The 16026-nt window shown below is 40.5% G+C and overlaps 1 protein-coding gene across 4 annotated transcripts in view; it reads left to right on the top strand.

The window, feature by feature from the left end:
• The first annotated feature begins 593 nt into the window (after positions 1-593).
• The window catches only part of LOC148016754 (uncharacterized), a 36141-nt gene continuing 20708 nt past the window's right edge, over positions 594-16026 (top strand). Inside the window, exons 1-8 of one of the 4 annotated variants that reach the window (XM_087664232.1) lie at positions 607-1100; positions 1363-1628; positions 1932-2514; positions 2707-2892; positions 3400-3597; positions 3738-3824; positions 3900-3979; positions 4118-4356. In XM_087664232.1, coding sequence (XP_087520358.1) covers positions 1551-1628; positions 1932-2514; positions 2707-2892; positions 3400-3597; positions 3738-3824; positions 3900-3979; positions 4118-4356 — 1451 coding nt within the window. In that variant the 5' untranslated portion in view covers positions 607-1100; positions 1363-1550. Of the gene's footprint in view, positions 1101-1362; positions 1629-1931; positions 2893-3399; positions 3598-3737; positions 3825-3899; positions 3980-4091; positions 4357-16026 lie in introns of all 4 variants that reach the window. The other 3 variants (XM_087664233.1, XM_087664230.1, XM_087664231.1) reach the window with 3 other exon arrangements.

Genomic DNA, 16026 nt, shown 5'->3' with positions numbered 1-16026 from the left:
TGGCACAACCTTCACACCACATTCTCTCCGTCCTCTTGCAAAAGCTTATCCGGATTGAAAACATCTCCTATACGAGAAAAGACATGGCTCATGTTTCCAAAGTTGCAAGGTCGTGGACACTTATCCAAATTCCAATAGCCAAGGAAGGAGTAAGCAAAAACAGAAGAAAAACGCCCTACCTAGGTACATCGCGAAAACATGGTAAAAGGTCAAGCCAACGTGGACTTTAGATGACGTGGCAAGCAAATGCGGCTTGCCGCTTTTGATTCGAAAAAGCAGAAACCAGGGCGGTTTTGATTGGGTATGGACCCCGCATTCGATGCTTGCAGACAGAATCGAATTGAAGCCGTTCGATGAAGATGACGCGGGCACGATCGGACGGCTAGGGGTCGAAGCCAAAAAGCCTGCGGGGCTAATCCCCAGATTAGGCGCACTCAATCATGGTTAAGTCCATCCAGCGGGTTCTTAAATGCGGGCGCCAACCGTCACCCCATAAACCCTCGTCAAAACCCCCGGCAACTCTGGTTAAATCAACCACGACACGGGCGGTAGGCGGTCGGGGTAGGGGATTACGAACTCCGACAGCCGGTGGCTTGGTGGGGAGGGCTGAAGGGGGCAGGGAGTGACCGGGTGGGCCGGTAGCCCGGGGTTTTTGGGTTTCTTCTTCTTCATCCTTCTCAACGCTTTTCTTCTTCTTCTTCTCCTCATTCAAATGCCGTTGTTCTGATAAAAATTGCAACTTCTTTGTGCATGCTTCTTCTTCTTTCTCGTCGCTCTTCTGTTACAGGGCCTTCCTTCGTTCTTTCATCAAAGAATCTCAATTCCTTTAATGGCTCCTTGCTCTCTCGCATCTTCTTTTTTTGCCATGCATACCCCCCTCTCTCCATAGCCAATCCTTTCATTGCTTTCTCCACCTCCAATTCTGTCATCGTAGTCTTCTTCCATTCGTGACCTTTCAATGCGGTTGCCTCTTGAATCCCTCAGCATAATCTCGAATCAACGTGTTTGGCAGGCCATTACCTACTGATGGCTGCATATTTCAGGACCTGACAACATGGACCTGCACCGGGACGAAATTACCTTAGGCAGTGGGAAAAAAGGTCAGTTTAAAAATCTTTTTCGCTGTCAAGTTATTTAATGGGGGCAGATCTGGCCTCCACCCTCTCTTACTGGATACTTGCTCTTTTGCCATGGAAAATTTGTCGTGCATATAATTGGAAGAGTCAATTGCAGGGGTGTGAATTGTAATTTTAAGGTTCTTACATACTAGATTAGGATCTTCCTGAATTTTGCGCAGTAGTTGCATTCATTTCCTTGATTTTTGTTGTGATGCTCTTCGATTGCTATTGTCCACCTTGCCAGGTTATCCTTGGGAGGAGTGCTGATCCTTGCCAACAAAGCTATATCATGACTGTCCTCTGCTTGAACAAGTTTCTTCTTGTGATCCTAGAGCTGGCATCATGTTTGGAAAAGTTTGAATCTCGAACAACCTTTTCCGGTGCGAGGAAAAGATCTTGTTGGTCATTAAGGGCCATGTGATCTAGGTAGGGATGGCGCACCGAAGAAATGAAATGCACGCATTTCCTGGTTTTGATGGCTCCCTTCCAAAGGCAATGCGCTCCTTGAGGGTGAGTTGGTTCTTTCTTTCGCATAATAGTGATTTCATAAAACATTTTAAGATTGTCTTTCTTATGTTACTTGCCATCTCCACATACTGGATAAGTGTGCTCAAAACTTAGGACATTTTCTTTAAGTGCACATTGCACTTAGGTGCGATCGGACACATGCACTCATGCACTTGCACACCTGTGCACACACATACGCACATGCAAACCATAGAGAGAGGGAGGGAGGATTCTGCCCTCAAGAATGCTGTCTTCCTTTGCTGTTAGAGGGTCTAGAAAGAATAAAGATCATCATATGACTTGCAGGGGCGGTCTGAATATGGGCACAAATCAAGCAGTTCTTCCAAAAATGTTGGATTTTTTCAGCTGTTAGCCAGTGTTGCAGGACAACTTCTGCAAGAGAGGGATTTTGATGAAGGGAGTCTGAGGACACTTCAAAATACGAAGAAGAAGGCTGGACATTCTCAAGCAGATGCTGTTCTCTCAAACAAACAAGGACAATGTTCGGTCAATGGGCATGCAGGAGAAGTTGATGAAGCTATTAGTAGGAAAGGTAGGATGAACTCATGTTCACAAAGGAAGAAATATTGTAATGGTTCATCCCTTGTCTGTGAAGAAATACAGGAGCAGATGTCCAAGGACTACTCTGAAGGGGGCTTATTTGGTGATAATGTGTTGCCATCAAGTGTTGGCTTGCAGAACTTAGAAGATGCTTACTCCATGAAACAGAGTAAGGCCTTGAAGATGGAGAAATGTCTTGGAGATAATGATAACACGGATCATTGTTGTAATTGTGTGCCCTCAAAGAAAAACAGCTCAACTCATGTTGGCTGTTTGGAAAGGCCTTCAGGAAACTTAGAATTCTTGGATATGCCAATGCATTTTGAAGGTGATCAGAGCAATACCATTTGTAGTCCTTCTGTAAAACTTGTGAAGTGTGAGGATGCTAGCTGCATGATTGCTTGTGATTCACCAATCACAGATGAAACTCCTGCACTAGACAGCTCTGTTAGCAGTGAGGAAACTTACCCTTCTGCAAGAAACAATTCTGATAGCATGCTCTATGATACAATAAATGTAGGATGCAGGCACAATTTAACTTGCTCAAAAGCAAGAGATGATGACGAAAATTTTTTAGAGACCTCTGTTTCTGGTCAAAGATCTCCAAAGCAAGATCATGCAAAAGGTTCAGTGTTGTTGCATGATGGCTCTACCAGGAAAAATGCTTCTGTATCTGGATCAAAGAGAAAGAAGGATGATGTTGATGGTAAGTAAGCTGCTTTTATGTGATGATGCTTTCATGGTTTAATTGGAACTCTATCTTGACTGTAAGTTGGAGAACCATCAACAGGTAAAATACACATAGGGAGTGCATGCAGCAACTATTCTGGATTTTTTGCTTCTGAAAGTCTGAATTATGAATGGCTTGCTGTCCATCCATTCTTATGCTCCTCATGTGTCAATATTGATGTTAGTTTACTCTCAAAAATCTCTCTTTGGTGTTATCATAGAAGATGTAGTATCACTAGTCAGATAAAGTACAGTTGGTAAGTCCAGATAGTCCTCTTATAGCTTCTCCTCACCTTATGAATGTTTACAACTCATTCATGGTGGAAATTGCCACTATCTATACATGTCTGATCTGTCATGCATTCTTTGCTTGTCTACATAAAGTAAACATGTAACTACATGTTCTCATGCAATTTCACATATATCAGTATGAGAAGGTGCCTTTCTTTTCTTTTCTTTTCTTTGTTTTATTTCCTTGGTCTAGATGGCATCAATCAAGGAGATGGTGGAAATGCTGGGATTGAAAAACGGCAGCAAGCACCACAATTGGTACATACGGCCAAAAAGAGGTCCTCATCAAGAACTCATGAATTACAGGTGGATGACGACAGTTTGTGCACATTCCGGTTCCATGCTGGTATTGACGTTGACAGTGCTGATGCAAACATTAAGCTTCCTAATGGTGAGTTGTATCCACAAAATACCAAGCATGGGAGTTGCTTTACTACCCCTGGTTGAGTCAAGAAACTGGCTGTCGTAGTACTTTCATGTTCTTCACTGCGGTTGTAAGTACTAGTTTGCTTGAAAATTGTTGATGTGCAGCCAAACTGTCAAGCGCCACACCTGCTTCAACAAATAATACAAAGCTATCTTGGAAACATTCTAGTAGGAAAGCTGGAGAATCACACGGTATAATGTTTGGCAAAGTTCTTTTAAATATATCAAGATTTTAGAAACGGATCACATATTGGTGGGTTTCTGCAGTTAAGGTCAACATCACTTCTTTTATGGTTCCTGAGCTTTCAGTTGATCTACCCGAAACTGCAACAGTTGCCAATCTAAAGGCAAATCCTATTCTGAATAAGGCCGAATCTTAGTCTGCTAGACACAAAATAAAATAAAAACAATTTCTGTGGTGCACATGTGCTCTTACAAGTATCTCATTGTTGTGGACAGTGAGATTCCTATGTTGCCATTTTCAGAGAGCTGTGATGGAAGCAGCAATGAATCTTCTTGGGGGAGGCTTACATGTACGAGTACTACTCCAAGGTAACAAGATTCCTGATGAGACTGCAAGCCTCGTGCAAGTTGGAATATCTTGTAAAGAAAGCTTAGACTCATTGGGATTCATGTTGGAGCCAAATGTATCTTCGGATACAATGACAAGTAACGAGGATCCCCTTCTTTTGCTTTCATCTGCTGCAAGCCAATCTACAACACGGTAATTTTCTAGCTGTTTGCCTCGTTTGTAGGTTCAATTTGTTTGATTTAGAAGCATTTTCAATGTCTCAATGTGTAAAAGTTATTACAAGTGAGTATTCTTTCTGGAGTGTAGTTGATTACAATTGAAAGGAAGAGAGGAGGTGAGAAGAAAGTGCATATAACAAGCATATGCAGAAGTTAGAACATATGTACAAAAGTGCATCTAATCTCCAATTCTTCTTGATCACCATTGTCTTTTCTTTTCCTCTTATAGTTTTTAACGTTTAGGTCAACATATTTTACAAAAGGTGACATTCCACATTCATTACGGTCCATCTCTCCAGTTCAACCCTGGTTGTCATATCCCAAAGACATTTGCTGGTGGATAAAGAAGCAACCAAAGGCCTGGCATCATAGGAAGATGATGGATTTCTTTGTCGATGATCGAGGGCTGGACCCTTTTGGCTTGTGTGGTTGACAATCAACACTTGCATGACGTTGCTTTTGTTGGGAGGTTTTTACAGTGCTCGCTTTTTGCTGTCTTCCTCTGTTACATGGAACCTAACAAAATTCAAGTTTGAGTTCATGATAGTTAGAGAGGCTATATGTTTGCTCTGTATTTCTTGAGTCTTGCTGCCAATCGTACGGATGTTCATAAGGAAAACTTGTAATCTTTGATAATATTCAACATGCAGAATTCAGTCTTCTGTGTGAACATTGAAAGGGCTGTTACGTGATGGTCAATAGAGACCGTTTTAAAGTTTTGGGAGTTCATTGGCGGCTAGTTGGTGATGGATGTGGTCTCTCCTAGTGGTGGACAGGCATGGGGTTAGAAAACTCTTTAGAAATCACAGCTCTTTGATTATCCTATAAACACTCTAATATTTGATTCATTCTATTTTGTGGCAAGGTGCAACTTGTTAGGCTGGCAGTAAACAAATTAAATGATCTCAAAGAAATATTGGAATTTTGTGTCAAAGATCTTTTGTCATATAGTTTTAGGGATCTTGAAGAACCACCTTCTATGTGACATAGATTGCAAAAGAAAGGCTGGCTATCCTTTGGCATAGGGTCATAGCTCCATGGGATGCAAAATGGGACGGGGATGAGGAACAGAGAATGGGGAACAATTGCCATCCCTTGTGACTATATAGTCACATGGAACAGAGAGTGGGAATAGCATTTGCCATCCTTGCATCCTCTAGTCCAAAAAGGATCATCTCATGTGACTATGCATGGGGTGCAAAGAAAAATACAATGTTGTGTAGTATGTTACATGGATTGAAAGATAAAGTGGCACAATCCTATGTGACATGGATTGTGATGGAAAGTAAAGACACAATGTTGCGTAGTGTTGATAATCAAGAAGTGACAATTTTGGTGTAGTGTGGACTATGAAAACGGAAATCGAAACGTTGTAAAGAACTTACAATCTGTGTAATGTGGATTGTGGACAACATGATCTTCAGTACTTGAATTTGTAAGAAAACAGTGTTCATGTCTAGCATGGGTACTTCAAAAATTGTGCTCCCGAAGAATAATGATCTTTCAAAAATTGTGCTCTTGAAGAATAATGATCTTGTGGGGTATGGCTACATAGAGAAAATGAATAATCTTGTTTGGCATGGTTTCTAGAAAATGTAATAGCTCATTTTTTGCCACATGGATCAGGAAGAAAGGGTTTAGAAATTGAACTAGAGCACAAGGTATTCGAGGGGACTTTTGGCGACTGCAATCATTTATATACATCCACAAGTAAATTTTTTGTTTTTTGAGGTATAGAGATTACTTGAACTTTTAGACTTTGCAAGACTAGTGTTTTCTTAGGTGACTCGTCAAAAGCCCATATAAAGGTGATGCAATTGTAGTTAAGAGTGCTCTATTTAGACTTCGCAATGCATAGTCCTAAAATTTAAAGTAAGGATCATTTTAAAGCATCTCTTAATGTGCACTATTTTAGAGGAGTATGAGAGCACAAAGGTGAAAAGAAGTGATGTAATAACAATCACCACCAAACTTGGTAGAAAGGGTTCTCTTGTGCACCTACTGCTTGTTGCTCTGCTACCTAGACCCACTCATTGGTGATGTCAAAGAAAAGGTTGTTGTCTAAGCCCGCTAATGTGAAGTATGTGGCATTCAATGATTGGCCTTGAGTACACTCCCCATCCCTTTTAGAGAGGGACGATCTCGGTGATGCGGCTGTGGATTTCCTGGCCCCTAGTGTTTTAGAGGGGGTTTTCTAGGATCGTGAGGAGCTTCTTCATCGGTAATCTTCATCGATGGACTTCATCGACATTGGCATTCCTCTTGCCATCCCAAGATCCTTCTCTTCCTTGGCCTTAGTCTAAGTCAGACGAGGACTTTAGGAGCTCTGACTTGTCTATCGCTTGTTTTGACGGAGGAGGTAGCTCATTCTAGAACACTCAGTTTATTGCATTTCAGTGCATTTTCTCCACTAGTCGGGATTTTATGTGCATTTCTCGGGGTAGTTTCTGCATTCTTTAGCCTACCTCACCTGTTAGACATTTCCATTCTTTATGGGATTTTTCTGAGCATTCCTGGCATTTTTACCAGCATTAGATGCTGGTAGAACGTAATTTTTGCCCTTAAATTTCAGGTTGGCTAGTTTTTGGGTTTTTTGGCTATTTATAGCCATTTTCCACTTGGCAGTCAGTTGTATTATTATCTTCCCTCCTTCCTTGGCAGGTGCACACTCCAACTCCATCATCTTCCTCCGTCTTTGGTGCTGGCATCATCATCAGCTTGATTTGGTGCCCTCACTGATGCTCCGGGCTGTGTGCAGGGACTGATCAGTCCACAGGTTTGTATTCAGCATTCATTTCAGTCAGTGTAGTATTTCTTCCTTCATTTTTTACTTCCTCTCTCTCTCTCTCTCTCTCTCTCTCTCTCTCTCTTTCTCTCTCTCTCTCTCTCTCTGTGTGTTCGTGTTCCTTCTGTTGTGCACTCTCACAAATGGCGCTTGCTTCTTGCCATTCTTGGTGGTCTCCTGGTCCGAGGTTCAGTTCTATGTTTAGGGTCATCTCCTATTTGTGGGTTTGTTTTGTTATTATCTTTGAGTGCGTTTCTTTTTACTGCAACCAATCCTCAACTTATATTCACTCATTGCGTGTGGTGTCTTTTCTGTGCACGGTGCAAAATCAGGCTTTCAGCTTTCTTCAGTGCACTTCAAGTATTCATATCAAAGTGGTGTGCCAATGCAAAGAAATAGTTATCGCGTTCACTCCGCTCTCTTCGTCTTGGCCTAGTTTGGCTCTAAGCGCGATTACTGGCCACTCTTGGGTATGCTAGGATTTTTGTTGTCATTCTGAAACGCTGTTGTGAGAAGAGATCAGCTTGATTGGGCTATAGTCTATGCGTTGATTGGTAGGGTCAGTCAGTTGTGGGTTTTTTTTTTTTTTGGATACAGCCTCGACCGATTCTCAGTCGTCCAATTCTCAGAATCGGAAGGGCCGATTATCAGCTTCGGCCAGTCCGATTCTAGGATTTGGTTAATTTTGGTTCGTTTGATTCTTAGAATCGGACCGGCCAAATTGGACGGGCCGATTCTCTTGGGCCGACAGCTGATTTTTGGTGGGCCAATTTCGCTAATTAAACGGTTTGATTTTCTTGTCCGATTTTCAGTTGTCCGAATCGGTCGGGTCGATTTGCCTATCGGCTGGGCCAATTGTCCGATTCTAGAAATTGGACCGGCTGATTTCACGTGACAAGTTTACGGACAAGGCATAAATTTACTCGATGCGATCCAAGGTGGCAAGCACTTGCTATCAAACTTCATAGGAATGTTAGACAACAACCAAGGGTCAAGTCTAGCTCACCTGGGATGATGGAAATGCCCGTATGTGAGGATCAAGGACTCGAATCCCGCGGTGCCCTGTCACAAAATTTGACTCTCTCTCTCTCACTCACTGCTGTACTGAAAATGAGCTTGCCTTCCTGCTTCCTTGGGTCTTATACCCCTAGGCCAACACCCGAGGGTTGCCCCATGCTTGCTCTTGCTTTTCGGAAGGGGTTTTTGCCCCTTTTTTGTCCACTTTTTGTCCTTGTTTTGGGCCTATTTACAGCAGCAACCCTACAATGGTATACTTTGATTTCCAAATCCTAGGCTACTCTAAATGCAACAAAAATCACAACCAAAGTACTGAAATGATTTCTCTTACTTCCCAAATAATTTAAAACACAAAATACTTACTTGCTTTGATGTAGTGAGCTTACCTTGTGTCAAAAGGTGACGTACCAATGAGACAATAGGGTTTGCGGGGAGGAACAGGAGTGAACTTGGTAAACATGGAGAAGAGAAGGGAAGAGAGAAGAAACTGTGATGATTGGAATGATGAAGACCTGAATCATGGAGTGAATGTGATACAAGGGAACAAGGGTGCCGTAGCACAAGGAAGATGATGAAGACAAGCATGAACCATGAATTGCTGTTGGAGCATTTGGGGTCGAAAGTCTACCATGGGGGTAAGAGACAGCAAGGTGAAGGGAGATTCAAGGAGAGGAGTAGACGGAAGAGAAGGGATTGAAAGAAATAAAAGATGTAGAAGAATACTCACAGAGTTGAAGCCTGTTAGTTTATTTCTACATTATGAGAAGACAAATCTCTTGTGGATAAAAACCTACATAAAATAATACCTTCCTCTATGCTGCTCAAACCACAAATTTGATGCTTCCATTGACTCTGAAGGGGGGGGGGGTAAAATATCAAGACACATGGCCAAAATTCTACCAGATCACTCCTTCTTCATCTCCCACTTTGAAGTGCTGTTCACTGTGTGAAAACAGCGATCGTGCGTTGCACGATTTCGCCAATCCTTCTTTTTACATAAAATCCTCTCAAAATGGTTGTAAGCTACCTACTTTCTTTTACATGTCATCCTCTTCTAGAAGCTGCCTACAGTTCTTGGATTTTTACAAGAGATAATATCTAAAATGTAAAAAATTGGCTAAACTTGTCTAAAAATCTAATATTTTTGAACCATCCACACTACAGATATTGACACTAATGTCTAAAATGACATTGGCTCTCTAGATTAATAAGAAAGCCGCACTCTAGAGTTTTTCACACTGATTGCATAGCGGCATGACATCCACTCTCTCCTAATCTGCACATCCTCTGGCATGTGCCAAAGTCTTACGGATCTGTAGTGTTAGAAAAAGTATCTCCTGCCATGTCAATGTCTTCATCTTCTTCCTCTTCTTCCTTTTCTTCTTTCATATTCTCATGTTCATGCTCATATGCTAAAGACTTCCTACGTTTAAAGAGCTTGATACGTTTTCCAGCCATTGGAATCCTTCAACTCATATGCTAAAGACTCCCTACGTTTAAAGAGCTTGATACGTTTTCCAGCCATTGGAATCCTTAGAGTTGTCCCATCTATCTCATTTAATGCATAGGTAGCATTATAAAAAACAAACCTTACTACATATGGACCAAACCATCGTTTTGCTATCTTCCGATTGGCACTATGCTGATTTTCCAAGCTGTTGTCATAAACCAGTACCCAGTCCCCTTCTTGTATAGCTCGTGGTCGAAGTCTATGTCACTTATCAAATCTCTTCTTGTTTTTGATCCTTGTAGTCTTCAGCTTTTTCATGGCTGTCTCAATGTCTTCAGGCCTTCTTTCTAATTTTCTAATGCGTAGGACCAGCAACTCTTTACATTAATTCAGTAGGTATATACCCTGTAATTGCACTATGAGTGGTCCTATCAGCCCACAAAGCAAAGGGTAATATTTTTCTCTACTCTTTCATCTTGCCTTTCACGACTGTGCTAATGCCTTAATGATAGGGTGATGACCTCTTTCACTTTCGCCATTTGCTTCAGGATTATAGGTTGAAGTTAAAGCCAGCTTGATATCCAATCGTAAAAAGAAGTCATGAGCCTCATCTGCATCCAATTCTTCTCTATCTGCAACCACTTTACCAACAAAACCATACTTGCAAAAGACTTCTTCCAATAAGAACCTGTAAATTGCTTGAGTAGTCTTTGTACTAAGAGCTTGACCTTCCACTTGATTTGTCAAGTCTTCTCGAGCAAGCACAATATATCTCATATTCCATAAACCTGTAGGCATAGTAATCAAATCAACTACCCACTTGTAATGCATAGACAATGGATAGGTTGGTTGCAACCCATCTCTATGCTTTACCATGGAATACATTTGACAGACACTGTATGATTCCACATAATGCTCCACATCTTTATGCATGCTTTGCCACCAATACTTTTCTTTGATCTTGGCAAATGTGTCCCACACTCCTCTATGTTCGGCCCATAAGCTGAGAAGCCCTATCTCCCAATACACATACTGGAGCTCCTCTTCTTTTCTTTGCATGCTTCCATAAATATCTGTCTTTCAAGAAAAACACATAAGCTTTTCTTTTAATCCTCTTGAATCCAGTTTCAGACCACTCAGCCTTCTTTGTCATGAGGCTAAGATATTGGCCTATTTTTAGCCAATCATCCTCATACAATTCTTCCAAGAATTGTGTTCTCACTGAAGCATAACACTGATGATGCTTTCTCTCTACTGCCCATCTTTTCTTCATGGCTGTAAGTACTTTTCTTACCGTTGAAATCCCTGTCGTAAAATATCAAGACACATGGCCAAAATTCTACCAGATCACTCCTTCTTCATCTCCCACTTTGAAGTGCTGTTCACTGTGTGAAAACAGCGATCGTGCGTTGCACGATTTCGCCAATCCTTCTTTTTACATAAAATCCTCTCAAAATGGTTGTAAGCTACCTACTTTCTTTTACATGTCATCCTCTTCTAGAAGCTGCCTACAGTTCTTGGATTTTTACAAGAGATAATATCTAAAATGTAAAAAATTGGCTAAACTTGTCTAAAAATCTAATATTTTTGAACCATCCACACTACAGATATTGACACTAATGTCTAAAATGACATTGGCTCTCTAGATTAATAAGAAAGCCGCACTCTAGAGTTTTTCACACTGATTGCATAGCGGCATGACATCCACTCTCTCCTAATCTGCACATCCTCTGGCATGTGCCAAAGTCTTACGGATCTGTAGTGTTAGAAAAAGTATCTCCTGCCATGTCAATGTCTTCATCTTCTTCCTCTTCTTCCTTTTCTTCTTTCATATTCTCATGTTCATGCTCATATGCTAAAGACTTCCTACGTTTAAAGAGCTTGATACGTTTTCCAGCCATTGGAATCCTTCAACTCATATGCTAAAGACTCCCTACGTTTAAAGAGCTTGATACGTTTTCCAGCCATTGGAATCCTTAGAGTTGTCCCATCTATCTCATTTAATGCATAGGTAGCATTATAAAAAACAAACCTTACTACATATGGACCAAACCATCGTTTTGCTATCTTCCGATTGGCACTATGCTGATTTTCCAAGCTGTTGTCATAAACCAGTACCCAGTCCCCTTCTTGTATAGCTCGTGGTCGAAGTCTATGCCACTTATCAAATCTCTTCTTGTTTTTGATCCTTGTAGTCTTCAGCTTTTTCATGGCTGTCTCAATGTCTTCAGGCCTTCTTTCTAATTTTCTAATGCGTAGGACCAGCAACTCTTTACATTAATTCAGTAGGTATATACCCTGTAATTGCACTATGAGTGGTCCTATCAGCCCACAAAGCAAAGGGTAATATTTTTCTCTACTCTTTCATCTTGCCTTTCACGACTGTGCTAATGCCTTAATGATAGGGTGATGACCTCTTTCACTTTCGCCATTTGCTTCAGGATTATAGGTTGAAGTTAAAGCCAGCTTGATATCCAATCGTAAAAAGAAGTCATGAGCCTCATCTGCATCCAATTCTTCTCTATCTGCAACCACTTTACCAACAAAACCATACTTGCAAAAGACTTCTTCCAATAAGAACCTGTAAATTGCTTGAGTAGTCTTTGTACTAAGAGCTTGACCTTCCACTTGATTTGTCAAGTCTTCTCGAGCAAGCACAATATATCTCATATTCCATAAACCTGTAGGCATAGTAATCAAATCAACTACCCACTTGTAATGCATAGACAATGGATAGGTTGGTTGCAACCCATCTCTATGCTTTACCATGGAATACATTTGACAGACACTGTATGATTCCACATAATGCTCCACATCTTTATGCATGCTTTGCCACCAATACTTTTCTTTGATCTTGGCAAATGTGTCCCACACTCCTCTATGTTCGGCCCATAAGCTGAGAAGCCCTATCTCCCAATACCCATACTGGAGCTCCTCTTCTTTTCTTTGCACGCTTCCATAAATATCTGTCTTTCAAGAAAAACACATAAGCTTTTCTTTTAATCCTCTTGAATTCAGTTTCAGACCACTCAGCCTTCTTTGTCATGAGGCTAAGATATTGGCCTATTTTTAGCCAATCATCCTCATACAATTCTTCCAAGAATTGTGTTCTCACTGAAGCATAACACTGATGATGCTTTCTCTCTACTGCCCATCTTTTCTTCATGGTTGTAAGTACTTTTCTTACCGTTGAAATCCCTGTCACAACAGTTGTACTTGTAGTAACAACATACTCATTCCCTGCTGTCATAAAGTCATTTTCAGCACTTATCACATCATTCTCTTCATCTTCCATTAGCTCCTCTTCATTTTCAAACCTTGCTTGTGAAAGCTTGTCAACCATGGGGTTTTCTCTACCTGCAATATGCTGAAAATCTGGGTTAAGTGACTTTATATAGGATATCCACCGTAACATGGCAATATCAAGAGTTGAGCAATTTACTATTATGCCCAATAGAGGTAGACAATCAGTCTCTACCACTATATGAGCTTCCATAAAATACTCCCTATCACACTTAAGGGCTATTACTATACCCCAAAGCTCTTTTTTGACTTGATAATACCGCCGATACTGTTCATTGAGGACCTTTACTCCAAACCGAATGGCATATCTATTTCCATCAGCATCTTCCTGACCCACTGCCCAATCAATGCCAATTGGGCTTGTATCCATGGTGAGAATAATAGGTTGCCCATTCTCATAATTTGCTCTCTTTAGTGTTGATGCTGAAATCAATAAGCTCTTTAACATTTGAATTGCCTTCGTATGCTGTTTATTTCACTAAAACTTTTACCCTTTTCTTAAGAACTGATATAAACTTTTAGTCACATGAGCAAAATGCGGAATCTATATCAAGTAAAAGACACATGCACTCAAAATCTTCTCATCTCGGATATATTCGAACATGTCTCCTGTATCCTGCTTATGGCATCAATCTTTACTGGTGAGGGCTTTCTCCCATATGGTCCACACATGTGCCCAACAACTAATATTTCCTCCACTCCAAAAATTGATTTTTCTCTTGACAAAGTTAAATGCACTTCTTCAAGATGGCTCAAAATCTTGTCACAAATAGCAATATGATCAGCCACAAATCTTTTACATCCATGCTCATTCAACTCTTCATTCTTCTCATAGATATCACATCCTTTGATTGGCACATCATCAAGAAAGGGTAAGGTTAACTAAGGAATATACTCCCTCAAAACTTTATGCATAGCATTCATCATATGCATCACTAAATTGGTTGCTCCCTGTGGAAGTGTACACATTCTAACCAATCCAAGTGGTGTCTTCATGGTAGTGATATCCCGACTTTCTAATGCAAGATGAAACTGATCATATCCTGAATATAAATCTCCCATAGAGTAAATTGCCTTGCTTGCAAATTCATCCACTATCGGGCTTGATTCAACATTCCTTATGGTGATCTTATTAATTGGTTGTAAATCGTGTATAAACCTCAAAGAACCATTCTTTTGCGGAACAGTAAACCACCGATTCAAATATGGAGTTGAAGAGGGCTCCAAATTCCGTATCTTGATCTTCTTGTTCAAAAGCTCCAGTAGCTTAGGTAAATATGCTCGAGGCACTAGAATAGGCCTTAAATTCCATGGCACATGAGGTACTGTAAAGATCACCATAGGTGCAACTATGGTCGGATCAACACATTCAATGTCATTTGGTTGAAATGCAAAGGCTTTTTCATGCCTTGCCAACATTTGCAAGAAATAAGCTCTTTCTCTATGTAAAAGAAAGCTTGTATCACCAATTTTTAGCTTTTGTAAAGTTTCAGTTGTAAATTTATGTCCTACTCTGTGTGGATCGCATAAACTAGGCTGTGGAGTCACTTTTTCAGTCAACCCATCACTTTCAAGTGGTAAAGGCAAAGCCACAGGCTTAACCTTCTTTGCAAGTGTTTTGTACTTTGTATCCACTCTTGCTTCAGCCCTGTTTTGTAGCCCATAACATTCATGCCCAGCAAACTCTTGAATGACTTCATACATCTCTAAAGTGTTAACATAAATAACCTCTTTTTCTGCCCTATTTTCAGCATTAATTGCTACAGAAATTTCAGCCACTATATCAACATCAACCAGCCTTGAAAATAGCTTTGAAATACCTTCCAATTGTAGTCATCAAACCATATGTCTTCAGATATTTTTCAGCCCATTCTACATATTTCTTTTCAGCCTTGCATATGGTTGAAATATTCTTAAAATTTCCAAGACTATATGTTGTCAATTTCTGCAATCTAGACACAAACACAGTTTCCCCCCTTCTTGGAGGCATAATTATCTTCCTAGAGGCATTGCCATAGCCTTCACTTACAACAGTGCTGTCTAAAAACCCTTAAACTCTTGTGCATTAGGTGGCATAGGATTGTCCTGTAGCTTATTCTGATTGTGGGGATGATTTACACAAACGGTGAGAAACTGTGTTGTTTTTGTATTGTCTTTACTCTGAACTCGAGCATATGAAGAACTTAAACTCTTGTGCATTAGGTGGCATAGGATTGTCCTGTAGCTTATTCTGATTGTGGGGATGATTTACACAAACGGTGAGAAACTGTGTTGTTTTTGTATTGTCTTTACTCTGAACTCGAGCATATGAAGAACCACCATCTAAGGCTTTTGTTTCCAGTCTTGATTCCGAACTATAGGGCTGTCCCAAAATCACCGGATAACTACATGAATCTTGCACAAAAAAATGATATTCATCCCCAACATCTCCAATAGTCACGGGTACATTCGGAGAGGCCGCATAAAGATCTCCTAATGAATTATTTGCTATTCGCATGTGCCATCTTGGATCTACATCAATCAGCCAACCTCCATTCTCATACAAGTTGCATGCCATAACATTGATTTTGGAACCATGATCCAAGAGAGCTATGCAAGGTGTCTCTCTTTCTCCCACTTTAACAATTGTCTTTGTTGTAGCACGAGTCCGTTGCGTTCGTGAATAATGACTGCTTGGAATGAAATGAGCATCTTTTTCTTCATGTGCTTGTTGATGGACATTCCCATTATACATAACCTTTTCTCTATGCTTACTGCTGCCCATAAGACCAATTTTAGCCACAAGCTTGCTGTTTGCACTCCCATTTAACCCATATTCAACATCAGCCTGTTCCAAAACAACATTACATACATCATCATATTCCCTCAGAAGATGTTTCTCTATGTCTTTGTCAACCTGCATCAATGCTTGTAAAACTTTACCATCAAATTGTCTTTTTTGTTTCAGCATATCAATGATTGCATCATGAAATTCACGTTTCACGATTCCAAGAACTTCGCCAAGTGTGAATTTCACTCTATTGCCAAGTATGTGATCTTCCAAGACCTTTTAAAGGTTTGTGGCAGTCTCAAGATTTGATTGTAACCTG

Source organism: Lygodium microphyllum, chromosome 23 (genome assembly GCF_053477565.2).
Source record: "Lygodium microphyllum isolate KBCC chromosome 23, Lygodium_microphyllum_v1.1.10, whole genome shotgun sequence".
Classification (NCBI taxonomy): domain Eukaryota; kingdom Viridiplantae; phylum Streptophyta; class Polypodiopsida; order Schizaeales; family Lygodiaceae; genus Lygodium; species Lygodium microphyllum.
This window is presented reverse-complemented; position numbering and strand designations above follow the sequence as displayed.